At 38.7% G+C, this 14,478-nt stretch overlaps 1 protein-coding gene across 1 annotated transcript; it reads right to left on the reverse strand.

Moving 5' to 3' along the window:
* Positions 1–629: 629 nt before the first annotated feature.
* Positions 630–12,654, reverse strand: ARL5A (ARF like GTPase 5A). The gene is made up of 6 exons (XM_072418150.1): positions 12,487–12,654; positions 7,458–7,518; positions 5,868–6,015; positions 4,373–4,456; positions 3,574–3,725; positions 630–823 (listed from the first exon to the last, which is right to left on the reverse strand). The coding sequence occupies exons 1-6, from the start codon at positions 12,530–12,532 to the stop codon at positions 775–777; spliced, it is 540 nt and encodes a 179-aa protein (XP_072274251.1). The 5' UTR covers positions 12,533–12,654; the 3' UTR covers positions 630–774.
* Positions 12,655–14,478: the final 1,824 nt, after the last annotated feature.

Below are 14,478 nucleotides of genomic sequence, written 5' to 3' on the forward strand. Positions count from 1 at the left end.
ATTTTCTTTTCCCAAAATGCCAATTCATCATCTCCTGTAAAAATCTCTAGTGTGTACAGGTGTTTATCAACATCCACGGGAGGGTAGTTATTGATCTGCCATGATGGATTACCAACGGGCATCTCCCATAGTTTCAGAACTTGTATTAGGCTAACTGATCAAAAGATATTTCAAAACTAACAGGTCCGCTCAAGTTGGAACTGTGCAATTGTAACTGTTGTCAAGGCAATTCTTCTGTACATCAGTACAAGGTAGGAGCATGCATACAGAAAATACAAAGATATGTACAGAAATCTAGGTTGAGGAACTAAAATATGCATCTGTCCAGTTGCTGGGAACTAAAAGTCATTGTATGTTGAACAAGGCATGCTGGAACTTGCAGTTGCCCAACAGACAGTGCTGCACATTTTCAATGTTCATTCTGGGTCCGCTCAGTTTTTTTTAAAAAATACTGCTCTGCCATTATTTATGTTTTAAGTTCATCTGATCGGCGTTTCCATCATGGGCTAGGTTCACTTGTAAAATGGTTATTGTAAAAAGTTTTAAAAAGTCTCCTTAGACGTCCCATGAAGGAAGGCTAAAAATAATGGTCGGGCCAATCACAGCTTTCATAAGTAGTCATAGAGTTGATATGGTTTTTGCTTTCGGAGAGATTGCTCTCTGACACCGGTGGAACTCGATGATTATAAATACTTTGTTGAAGTTTGCAGCAGTCCAGGGATTCATAAATACAGTATTGTTAGAAGTCTAGTGTCTCTGCAGGTCTGTCTGGGGTCATCTAGATTTAAGTCTTGACATCATCCATTCGAGTCCTTGACAGAGCCTAGACAACAATGAAAAAGAATAATTATTATACTCTATACATTATCAGTAAGCATTTATTGATCATACACCAAGTAGACTACTCTATAGAAATCAGAATGCAGCTTAGGGTAGTCCCCCCAGTAAGTAAAAAAGGACTCCTCTTTTTCTGCTTATTAGGCCCCATGCTCATGAACCAAAGATCTGCTTCTGTAGATTGCTACAGTAAGAGTATGGCCAAGTAATATTAAAATCATGTGCCTTTATAATATACATTTTATATTCCCTTTGTTTTTGAGTAACCAGGCTTGTTATGTATCTATTTTGTTGACCAGAGTTTGTATCTTTTGCTTGTAGATCGTTTCCATCCAAACAATTTTTTCTGCCTTTCTGTCTTAGTAATCATGACAGAAACATCATTCAATGGGTAGCAACCTACTAAATCCAGTGTTTGTTTAATGCTATATTTGGAGGGAACAGTTCCTATATCTTATTATCATACATGGGAGAAAGAATCTTGATGTGGCCATCAGTGTTGACTTACCCAAAGTAGCCTAGGTGAAGGACTCATTGTTTGTGTTGATAGAGAATGGACAATTTGGGATAGAGAATGACAATTGGGAGATGTATTACACAACAGAGGGGTTGTAAAACCAGGATATTATTATTTTTTGTATTTACATTTATGTTATGTAACTTTTCCTGCATATTTAATTTGGTACACAATATAATATTTTTGCGTAATTATGTGTTTTCTTCCCAGCTGACAATCACCTCAGAACTTACAATAGAAATGAATTTTTTATTGAATATTCAGATTTTATTGGAAATAGTCCTCAATAATAATCATAATTTCTTACACTAACACATAAAACAACCTCCTAGAAGAGTGTTTCATAGGTACATAGTAAGTCAGGTTGAAAAAAAGTACATCAAGTTCAACCACTAGCGAAATGAACATATTTCAAATATAAAAACCTATGGACATAGTTGATCCAGAGGAAGGCAGAAAAACCCTGGTACAATTTGCACCAACAGGGGAAAAAATTACTCCCTGATTCCATAAGGCAATCGGATGTTCCCTGGATCAACAGTCTCTGTTATCTTTACTTTAAAAATGTAATACCCAGTTATATTCTGTGCTTCTAGAAAAGCATCCAGCTTTATCTCAAAGCAATCTATTGTAGTTGCTGAAACTACTTCCTGAGGGAGCCGATTCCATATTTTCACAGACCTTACAGTGAAGAATCCCTTCCTTATCCGGAGATTAAACTTCATTACCTCCAGACCAAAAGAGTGCCATCTTGTTCTTAGTAAGGATCTCAAAGTTAATAATGGGGAAGAGAGTTCTCTATATGGACCATTTAAATATTTATACAGGGTGATCATATTCCCCCTTATACGTCTCTTAAGGGAGAATAGATCCAGTTTAGTTAATCTCTCCTCATAACTGAGCTCCTCCATTCCTTTTATTAGTTTAGTTGCCTTCACTGCAAACTCTTCAATTACACAATATCCTTTTTGTGAACTGGTACATCACTTTATGCGGTTCTATAAACAGAGGAATAACACAAGCACAGACATTGGCATGGAGTGGAATACACTACTTTTTATTCTGTATTCTGGTTGTCAAAGCCTGTGATTGTTTTGACGATAGACACAAGCAAATCATCACTGCATTCTGCCCCGCTAACATTAAATACACAATAGAAATACTTGTGTAATGGTTTTAGCAGACAAATGATTGCAGCCTAATCCTGTCCAGCAAGTGTTGTAATTTACATACATGCTTTAATGAAATCTGGATTGGTAATACAGTTTCCTATGCCTCAATTTCCTTCCAGCCCCACACCGGAAAATTTGAATCCTTACCTCTGTTTAATCAACCCAACCAGGAACAGACCCAAGAAGCCATTTCCCAACAATGGCTATCAAAACATACAAATCATCTGGTAGGTAAACAGTTACTATATATGCATTAGACTGTGTATTTAGCTGACTGTCTGGAATTCTTCTTTACTAGTCATATTATCCGCGCTTTATAGGAATATATAATTTTTCACTTTGCTGTGTTCTGGACCCACCTACCATTTCATGTTTATCTGGCTGCCTGATCTGTACACACAATCTTTTGTATGTATACACTAAAATGGCTACTGGAGCCACATTAGCAAATACAGCTATGTACACTGCAGCTTGCGGAAGATTTAGATGTCCCACCCATACTGTACATACCTATAAAGTATACAAATATTGAAGGAGAGAGCACATACTGGAAAAGTTCAAGGGGCTACCAGAAACCGCAACTATGGTCCATTGCAGGACTTAATTATGCAAGTTTACCTGCACTTCTAGCTTTCTCTTTACAAAGTAACAAACCCCTGTTCAGCCTACCAAGTCCACAGAAAACAGCTTCCTGTAATAAGGAAACAAGACTGCTGAATGCTCCTGAAATCAAAAAGTTGTTCTGATATAGGCTGTACCTATTTCCACCACAGATGGGATGAGAACACATTGTATGAATGGCTATCGGCATCGATACTGAAGATGCAGATGTCCATAGCTTATCAGTCATCACCTGGCCACACTTAATCCTGCCCAATGTCTTCCTATACAATTTTAGGTATTGCTGTTCACTTGAATAAAGAAGTATGAATGGCCCTGAATGTTAGAAGTGAACACAGAACCATCAGTTTAGTCAGGGTCAGTCATAGTTACAGACTTACTGCTTTGCAATTATTAAGATTTCATTTAGGAAAAAAAAAAACTTACCCTTCTCCAGTGAGAGCACAGCACGCCTGTATGTGCCATTGATGATCTTTCACAGATGTTAACCGCAAGTACTGTGAAATCTCAGCTACACTCATACAATCCTTCACATCTTGCTTGTTTGCAAAGACCAGCAGTCCTGCCTTCTTCAGATCCTGAAATAGTAAAGCAAATTTATGGAGTTTGTTTTTATAAAGCCAATCAGTAAACCTTTACCTGTCATAATAATAGGATACATTATCTATCAGGTTCATGGCTTACAGTGCAAAATATTTTTTGTAAACAAGCAGTAGTTTTATCCTCCTCTCAATCTCTATCCATTGAACTGCCCACTGATGTATGTGTACTGCTAAGTAAAACTTATTGACGTGATGGTTACAGGAAGGACATATATGTGTTTAACTTGAAGGTTGCAAATGACAGCAGATCATAGAAAAAATAACATATACTAAATGTGTGATCTTCTGCTAGTGTGAGGTGAGAATCTCTGCATCCTGTATAGTAAGGTGATCAAGGTCTGATAAAAAAAAAGTATCAGAGAAGGCTAAAAAATGAATAAAGCCAGCTGCACCTACATTTTATTAGATACCTATGTAGGCATGATGCTCATTATGACAATCTGTGTGGATTCTCTTTCCTCCAGGGTTTTGCAAAATTCTATATGCAGGGAGGGTGAGTTAACCTGGTTTTGGTAAAACTCATACCATGCGTGAGAAAAGTTTGTGACTCCTTTGATATATTCCCAGGCCCTGATGCGGTAAAAGCACACAATCCAGTAGACACATATTTATATATTACTCACCTCATGGGATAACATTTTATACAGTTCCTCTCTGGTTACAGAAATGCGCTCTCTATCGGTGCTGTCCACAACTATGATTACAAACTATGGATAGAAAGAGCACATAAAAAAAATCAATGAAAACCTTACATAAACACCACAAGCATGCTGACAAGTTATTCATCCTAAAACTGTCCATTGACAGCATAAGAGTGTGATATGGATATATGAAAGTCTGACACCTTGTATCTCATGGACTGGTGTGAATTGTTGAAAAATAGCAGAGGAGTCAAAGGAATATTTACTAAAAAACAGAATGAAGAAGGGTAGGATCTAAAAATAACAATTATAGGTGGTTAAGCTAAGTTTTACTGCAAAGCGAGAAAATGAGTAAATGTTACTCGAAGAGGATGCCCCGAACAGGAAACTAAAACAAACATTCACTTTACTGGTGACAACTTGCCAGTAACTGTTATTATGGACTGCAGAAAACACCCTTATTCAGAATTTGTGCTGCTCCCTTAGTGTCTGGATGAGTGAGACTTCTCTCAGTTGCTGATGGTAACTCTTTAGAATGTCACTTGCCAGAAGCCCATTTATCTGGCCAGCGAGGGAGTATTGCATGAAGTAGGTGAGAAGTTCATGTGCTCCACATAGTGATGGTGATAGTGATTCTATTGCTGGGAAATGATCAACTAACAAAATTGGTACTACTGAAAACTCTAAAGCCCCTATTCATATACACAGGGATTACATATCATGAATTAAATAGGAATTGTGGTAGACCATAAAGTATGCAAATGATGGCTAACCGATAAATGCTGGAATGTGCCATTAATGAATGTGTAGCAATGCCAATCTACAGTCTTTTTTTTAACTATTTACTTTGATGATCATTAAAGCAGGTGCCATCTTAGACTGCTCTTACTTTGTAATTTGCACAATTTACAAAATATGTGCAGACAGTGCAAAGGAAGTCTGTTCAGGTGCACTTGGGCTATGACTGTGTGCCAATAAAAATGATACAAATTAGGCAAAATGTAGGTTGGCAACTTTAGTCTGCCATCCCTCTGATTGACACTGATCAGGATTGCAAAGGACACAATGCAAAGGGTAGATGCAAAGCTTTAACCAGCTGTGCTATCCCTCGGTTTACTATAGAAGCATCAAAGTTTAAGCTTTTTCACTGGATATCCTCTAGGCAAAAGGGATCTGCTTAGGTTGCCTTTTTTCTTTCATTTAGGCATTCTGTGCCATTGGTATGGCAAATTGTTAAGTACATGTAGATAAGAGTTCCAAATAGAGTAGAAAGAAAGAGGTTCCATTTTAAAACTAAATTAAAAACTGTGTAATTCTCCATTTTTGACAAAGCTGGCTTGAGTATATAGTCCTGTATGTGTGTGTATGTATATTATATTATATTTTATATATATATATATATATATATATATATATATATATATATATATATATATACACACACCATTTACCCCAGAATTATTAAGAATGAACTTGCCTCAGTGTTTGTGTAATATGTGTTCCATGAAGAGCGAAGAGATTCTTGTCCTCCAATATCCCACATCAGAAAGCGAGTGTTGTTCACAACAATCTCCTCCACGTTGCTACCTATTGTTGGGGATGTGTGCACCACTTCGTTCATGGAACTGGAAGAAACAAATAACAGTAGAAGGTATTTCAAGTAAGCAGAAAACAAAGTTCTTCTGATTAAGCTATAATAAGTGAAACGTGTTAAGAACAAATTAGTTATGATGAAAGAAGATTGGTATAAAATATTGTCAACAAAAAATTCTTTAATGTATAAGGATAGCATGTATTGATGATACTGTTTATTGAGAAATTGTGAATAAATATTTATGGTAACATTTTTTAATTATGTGCGAAAGAAAGATTATTAGTAAATAAAAAATGTATGATGGAAAACTTCTTTAGAAATCGTATTTAATTTGGGGTGTGGTAGACCAAATAAGAGCACTCTGTGGCATCTTACTGTATGGTAAAAGCTACAAAAATTCACCACGGCAGCCATGAATCACCCAGGTGCAGCACTGTGTGATTGCAAACAGTCACAGTTTGCTGTTGTGTAAATTCTGCCAAAGTAAACCAGCAGTTCTACCACACTTGTTACTTATCTCCAATTAGTCACAGACAATTTCAGTAGAGTGTAAGAACTTCTAAAACTCTTGGGAGTCTCACATTACGTTTTACTCTTTTAGACTTCTTGGAGTATTATGCCGTATTATAAAAAAAAGTTTACAGTCATGAAAGTAAACTAAAAGTTTCCCAAATTACTACAAATCAAGTATTAAAAAAGAATAATTTTTATTACCAAAAAAAAAAAATATATAAAAACTTAATTGTTAAAAAAAGAAAGAAAATAATGGAATAACAGCTATTCATTTGTGCTTTCTCACATTTCTGTTTTCTTTCTTTTTTTAACAAAATTATGTTTTTATGAATGTTTATATTTGTTTTTTGGTGATAAATATGTAAAAAAAATTGATTTGTAGTAATTTGGGTAAAGTTAGATGGTGGTGTCTCCCATTGTGTGCAATGGTAATGCTCTGTTGCCTTCTGGTCCTGTAGTGATGAATTAGAAGTACAGCAAAGGACCAGGGCACCCAACTCTTCCAAAATGTTGAATACTGAAGAGCCTGACAAAGGTTGCAGCTGTTGAACTGAAAGTAGGAAGCACAGGCTTCTAGAGAGAAAAATATTCTATTTTTATTACAAGACATTGCTTTGGGCACATTTTTGGGGCATTGACCGAGCTGCTTGAATGCTTTCTTACACAGTCATATTTGTGTAATTTTTATGTATACTAATATTTGCAATATTATTATTTAAATCCACTATTTCAGTATAAAAAAACAAATTGGGTATAAGTAGGGTCTTTACATTCCCCACAAAACAGATGTCTTTATTGTCAGGTATTACTTCTAAATAGCCAGAAGCTAGGAATAAAAAAGGTAAACATGAATTGGATACCTGGACCTGAGATTTGTGCAGCCTGTGTGCAAACTAACAAAATACGGATTACTCGGAATCTGGCAAGTTTTGTTTGCTTCTCAGGTAAAAATATACTTACAACTGATATAATATTGTTGTTTTTCCAGCATTATCCAGTCCCACAATAATCACTTTGTGCTCTGAAATACAAAAAAAGAGAAAAGAAAAATTATATTACTACTACTACTACTACATTTTCTCTCCCACTAATTGGATTAAAACAAAAATAACAAACATGAAAATCAAACATGTGCAATGAAATCTGTGCAGATAGAAAAGGCAAGCTGAATCAGTAAACCTGAAGTACCAGGTACCCACCAGAGATCCTAAAGTAGGACTTAACCCACGATTACTCACCCATAACCATTCTATCACAGACTGAGCATCCTAAACATGATCCTTAGCCATCTTGTTTGGCCGGGCGTCAATCAGGCTGGTAAGGGCAAAAATTGTAGAAGGGGCATCGCCTGATCCTTTCTGCAATGACCACCTGCCTGAATCGCCCACGTTTAGTTCCACTTTAAGGTGGATTGTAGGTAGGGTGTAAGATGGAGTGCTATTAGTGAACTTTTAGCTTTGCCTTTAACACGTAAAAGCAGTGTAAATCCCCTTACCAAAGTCTTATAAAAGTTTGATTTCATTTGAACATAAATTTGTCACCGATATGTAATGTCCCAGCGTCCCTCCCAATTACTTCCCTTTCTACTTATCTTTATAAGACTAATTTCAATAAAGAATGTTATAAAGGTAATTTGTAATATGTTTAATAATTCTGCAGCTTTCTTCATACACGTCCTAGTTTAGGGCAACAACACTGTCCCCATTATCTGAGGGTGTTTCTGTGTTGTGACCCCTTCACACAGCTATTGATGGAGACTACAAACAGCTGTTTGCACACAAATAATAAAGGCAAGGTCCACCGCCGTCACTATTAGCATACCTTCCCTCCATGCAGACATTGCTAGGGTGTTACAGACATAGTGGCAGAGAAGAGGCTGCAGGACATCAACATCACAGAGATATAACAAGGGATAAACAAAAGGTAAAAAAAAGATTTTATTTTAATATACCAATTCTGTTCTATGGAGAGGGGAAAAGGGAGAACGAGTGAGCAGCACCCCACTGTGCTCTCTCCCCTAATGTCTTTTATGGTCCTTCACCATCTGTCCGGTCAGGCGACCTTTGTACACAAGCCAGATTTTCACCAGAGACAGACTGTTCATATCAGGTGATGTGTGCACATAGCCTAATGCACAGAGTGCTACTCTCATGGGATTTGGTGATGTCCATTCTATGCTGCTTACTACCCTTGTGTAATGATCTCCCCACTTTGCTTATGTCATGGAACAACTTCAGCACCTCTCCTGCTGTTTATTGGTTGTTCCTCAACCAGTCATCAATGAAGCAGCTCTGACATGAGGAAGCAAAGCCCTGCTTTTCAACCACGATGGCTGCTTCTTTACCTATAGTAAATCATTCATAGGAAAAAGATCGGCTACAGGGAATGTGCAGACACTACTGGTGACCGGCCCTTTGCCCTTGGATTGACTTTTTAGGCGCATCTTCCACAGTAGCTATTCTCTAACATTGTATATAGTTGGAATATAGCTCCACTTTCATTGTATATAGCTCCACTTTCACATAAAAGAGAATTCAGGCAAACACTGTAAGAATTAATAATGCATAGACAGCTGTTCAGATTTCCCTAGAATGGGAAATATAATAATCTTATAATAATAGCCGATGAGCCAATAAGTGTCAGATAAGTCAGTGGCTGCGCTTTGTACTATAGATCTCCTTCCACTAGGGGTATAGATTACAACTGAGCAAGCAATGCTCTTTCCCTGCACAAACACTAAATCATTAATAGGATCTCCGTGGAGTAGCTGAGCTCTGTAAATCCCACTCGACAGATTAGCAGACAGACACTCATCAGGGCATTTTAACAGATGTCAACCAAGCTGCTACTACGCAATCCCATTCTAATGTAACCTTATCAGCAGCACATTATTGGAGGAAAAATAAAAAAAAACACATTACAAGGAAAGAAGAAATGAACCTGATTAAAATAAACACGGAGGCCTGATTTATGAAAGCTTTTCAAGACCAGGGAAAATAAAACATTGTGGGAGAACCTGGCTGATCCAGCAAACCTGGAATGGATTTCTTAAAAATATTTTGGTAACCCTGGACTACTTCCATTCCAGGTTTGTGGGATCCCCCATGTTTTCCCATGATAGTCTATCACCTGCAGTCTTGGGGAGCTTTACCAAGTCAGGTATAAGACAAATAGTCTTCTAAAAAGTTAAAAAACTAAAAGAAAAAAAAAACCTAAAACAAGCTCATAAGTCACCTAAACAAATTAGAAGTTACCAGGCATAGAAAAGCTGAAAAGTGCTCACATGTTGCTATGCAATGTGTTTTTCAACTCTCTTTTTTGAATGGGCTCCCTAATACACATAAAGCCTGTGCATTCTAAATGTTTCCAAGTGGGTGCGTTACGCTGTATTGTGTGGATCGGTGCATTTGGGATGCTATTAAAAATCAAATGGCAACAGCAACGGACTTATCATCTGTTCCAACACTGCAGCCTCTATCAGACTCTTCAGCATAGTCCCCTCTGGTAGTGTTTGATGTTGGTGTTGCTCCATCCTCAGACCCCTTATGTAACCAATGTGCCCTGTAGCAGCAGGAGGGGAAGACCAAAGACAAAGCCACCAACACTACTACAAATGTTGAGCACCGAGGAGTCTGAGGCTGCAGTGCTGAAAGGGAGGCAATGTAGATTATGGAACAGATTATACATAACTGTTGTGCTCTGTGTAGGCAAAGCGCTAAACACACAGGTAGGTGTGCGTGGGGGTGTAAGCTTTTTTTTTATTACAGTTTTCTGACTTCTGACTGTAGCCATAGTTATACAGTTTGGTTAAGACATTTAGATGTAATGTAATGTAATGTAATGTAAAGGCAGCACAGTGTCTCAGTGGTAGGCACTCTGGTCTTTGCAGCGCTAGCTCCCAGGTTTAAAGCTCGGCCAGGGCACTATCTGCATGGAGTTTGCAGGTTCTCTCCGTGTTTGCCTGGGTTTTCTTCCCACATTCCAAAAACATGCAGTTAAGTTAATTGGCTATCCCCAATCTTAGACGGTATTAATGACATATGAGGTAGGGACACTCCTTTGAGGGAGAGCTAGTGACATGACTATAGACTTTGTACAGCATTGCATGTTGGTGCTACATAAGTACTGTGTAATAATAATAAACCAAAATAGATGTCAGCAATCTGATAAATGCTGACTGTACTTCTTAGAAAAAATATGTTTAAAGGTCAGGCAAGACGTAGAGCTGTCATACGTGGAAACTCATTAGAATGCAGAATAAAGTGACAGGACGGGTGTATAAAATATGACTCAAACTTTCACTGGATGTGTATCCTTCACTATAATAAAACAATGACAAGGAAGATTCAAGATTTATTCAGAATAAATAACTATAGTGAGGCTAAAATATACGCGCAGTGACTCAGCTATACAGTATGTTTCTGGAAAAAAAAATATCCAAGGCCAACGCTAACGGTCTAAATAATACACGTGCCTCAACTAATCTAGTCATATATATATTACACACACATATACTTACACATGTACATTTACAATTTGTATTCTTTAAACAACAGCCACAGTCTGGGTGGAAAAGCTTGTTCCTTTTCAGCAGTGTTCTCCTCAGCCCCTTTTAGCTGGGTTCACCACCCGGCACTTTTCACTAACTACCCGGCTGTTTTTGGGTGGTAACTGATGAGTATGGTCACAATACAAGGGCTTTCACCCACCAACAATTTCTTCCCACCCAGCTTAAAAAAATACGGGGTTGGGCACTGCAGAGGGAGTTTTAATTATGGGGAAGCAGTGGTCTCAACGCAGAGGTCAACCCCATTGAATAGCACTGCAATCAGAAAAGCTCATGCTCTCCTCTGATTGAAAGAAGACCTTTCCTTCCCAAATCATCTTCTCCAGAATCCTAGTCCAGTCGGTCCTGCGCCATTCCGTCTTCCCTCTTCATTACTTTGCGGGCTGAACACAGGGCACTGCCATCTTCTTCTGGGTTCTTCTTGCTACATCACCTGCTCTGGCACCTGGTACCAGATTGGGTGATGCAGCCTCTGGAAAATGTTAAGTTGTCGATCTCACTGAGCATGTACATGAGGAAAGATTGCACATGTGCAGAAGGATCAGCCTCCTGGGACATGTGACGTATGTATACCAGGATGCTCTGGATTTCCAACTGCAATGATAAGGACAGAACGTCTCCTCTTAAAATGTAATAAAAAAAAAAAAAGAAAAAAAAAGAAAAAGTATAACACATTTTCCCCTAGTATAAAATTGGGTTATCCCTCCTTTTATTTAAAGTAAAAAATGTGGTGATAGTTCCTCTTTAAACTGCTACTTTTCAGGCAGATAATTGCAGAACGAGACAGGCGCTATCCCATTTGCAATAACTGCCCTTACCTGGCTGATCGCGGCACAGTTGTCAAATTTAGCTGTGCTGCGCATACACACTCAGCATTGGTTGCCAGGGAAACCCAGCAATCCCATGTGTGTACTGGGAATGACTACGCGGGAGTGACCGCATCCTGGCGCAGCCAATCTAGGTGGCCGAATATTGTAGTCAGGAAGAAAGGATGATGGCAGCATCCTGCCATGGAAGGTGAAAAATTGTGGGTTTAGTTTGGCATTAAAGACGCCATTCATTGCAGATGGCACCTCAATGCAATATACAGCACTGTGTATACACTATATATAGATATATATAAAGAGCGGGCTGCTTTAACACAACACACGTTAGCGCATGCTATAACATGCAACACATACTGCCTACAAATGAATGGGCCCTTCATGTTTTATTACCTTTACAGAATATTCCAGAACATTCCCTCCTATAGCCACTGTATGAACTAACACAAAGGCAGGAAGGGAAGGGGAATTACAATGATCCATAGACAGTCCGTGGTTAGGTCTCCAGCTGGCAGGCCATGCTGGGACTTGTAGTCCCCTAGCAGCAGGCAGTGTCATGTGACTTCAGAAAGCAGAGGAGGGGTATAAGGCCTCTTACCCTGGTTGCTGAAAAGCCTCCATATCTTGGTGAATAGGATTCCCATGCTAGAAGGCGTCTCTGTCTCCTTCACCTGACTCGCTGCTTCTCCCCGGGCATCACAGAGCCCTCCTCAGCTCCGCCATGTCCACCGATACACTCCACTCTGTCACTGACAGCCAGACGCACTGCTATTGACGTCAATATAGATTCCTGCTCGCCCTATTGACCTCCGCCTATGGAAATTCACCTGTTAACAAGTTGTCCCCGATACAAGAGACATTTTTCCTGCGATTTTTCGGTAAACATTTATTATTTTTGATCTTCATCAAAATGGCTGATAGCACTATGGTGGCAATATGATAGCACTATTGCTATGGGGACAATATTTGAGCTTAAACTGATTAGGGAATAAGTGGTTTGCAGTACTGATAATGTTTACTAGAGTTTACATAGTATTATATAAGCTAATGTAATATTGTCTGCGATTCTTAGGTCTGGTTGGACTTCGGCTGCCATTTTGCCAGAGACAAAACCCCTCATTGGAGAATATTATTAACCTGTGTCTCAGCCCTCATAAAATGGCAATTTATTAAATGAACATTTGTATACATTTTACATAAGGGGGTTCATGTGCTGCACAAAAACTGCAAGGCTGCCTACTATGAAGGCCATTTCACTCTGGTTTCTAAAGTGATTTATTTCAAGGGCAGCCACAATTATTATTATAAATAAACAGTGTTTATATAGCACCAACATATTACACAGGGCTGTACAATAAATAGGGGTTGTAAATGACAGACAAATACAGACAATGACACAGGACAAGGAGAAAACCCTGCCCTGAAGAGCTTACAATCTAAGGAAAGGGAAAATATTACACAATAGGAGAATTATTCATGAACTGGCAATTATTTATAAAAGTGAGGGACGATCATGTCAGCTAATCTCCACTTTTTTTAATGGGACACAGTCAACAGCCTGCAGAAATAATGGCACTTTGCTGGCGATCTTACTATTGTCAACTTGATAATTGGGTTGTTAATCAAGGAAAATCTGGATTTTCATACCAGAACTTTCTGGCATTCAAAATTCCAGTAAAATTAAGGAGGGACATGTGCAGGAACCTCAGGATAGATTATTTTTTAAATTTAGTGGGGAGATTTTTCTTCACTTCCTGTTTAGGACCTGTCATCAATGCAGGGATGAGCACCAACATCTTCACCTTCAAGGCGGACTTTCCAAGGTTCCAAGGTGGATTTACAGTAGCACAGGACAACAAAAGTGTCCATATGGGGGACAGAGCCAGGCACCACCAAAATGTTCCCCACTGACCGCTGGTTTAGAGAAGAAACAAAAAGCCACCAGGAGCCAGGGAGTTATTTGACAAAAGAAACATTACATGGTATACAGCCTTTTCTTTTAATCCTTTATTTGAGGGGTTGCCAGATTTTTTTTTTACACATGTACTACATGCAATGTTGAGGAGTGACCTGCTGGCCCCTGGCACCTTTAAAGACTTAGACTGAAATCATTTGTCACTTCATTATGCAAGCGTCTTTAAGTGTTTGCAAGCAGTGCTTTGTTAGGTTTCCGCAGCCTCTTGCAAGGGCCTGCACAGGGCTTTGCAAATGTCTGAAAAGCCTAGCGGGTATTGTCCTTTGCTGTCCCCAGGTGCTTAGCATTTGGCATGGAGTTGTAAATGCTGTAGCAAAGTATCACCAATATGAACATACCCTAAATGTTGCAGCTTTCTTCTGTGATTCCAGGACAGGGGGTGGGTGAAGCCCGGACACCATCGGCTAACCGGAAAAGGGTTGAATTACATTTGGGCATCTGAACAAACTAGGTGATGAGTGGACGATTAGCTCAGCCTGAGATTTTCTTTGCTTTTTTCCATTAATAGAATAACTGTTGGTATGTAAGGCTGCCTGTAATTGAGAGAAATATGTAGGCTGTGATTACTTGCCTCCATGTTTCCTCTCTTTTTAGTTTTATGGCTGAAATATTTAC

Source organism: Pyxicephalus adspersus, chromosome 7 (genome assembly GCF_032062135.1).
Source record: "Pyxicephalus adspersus chromosome 7, UCB_Pads_2.0, whole genome shotgun sequence".
NCBI classification, from domain to species: domain Eukaryota; kingdom Metazoa; phylum Chordata; class Amphibia; order Anura; family Pyxicephalidae; genus Pyxicephalus; species Pyxicephalus adspersus.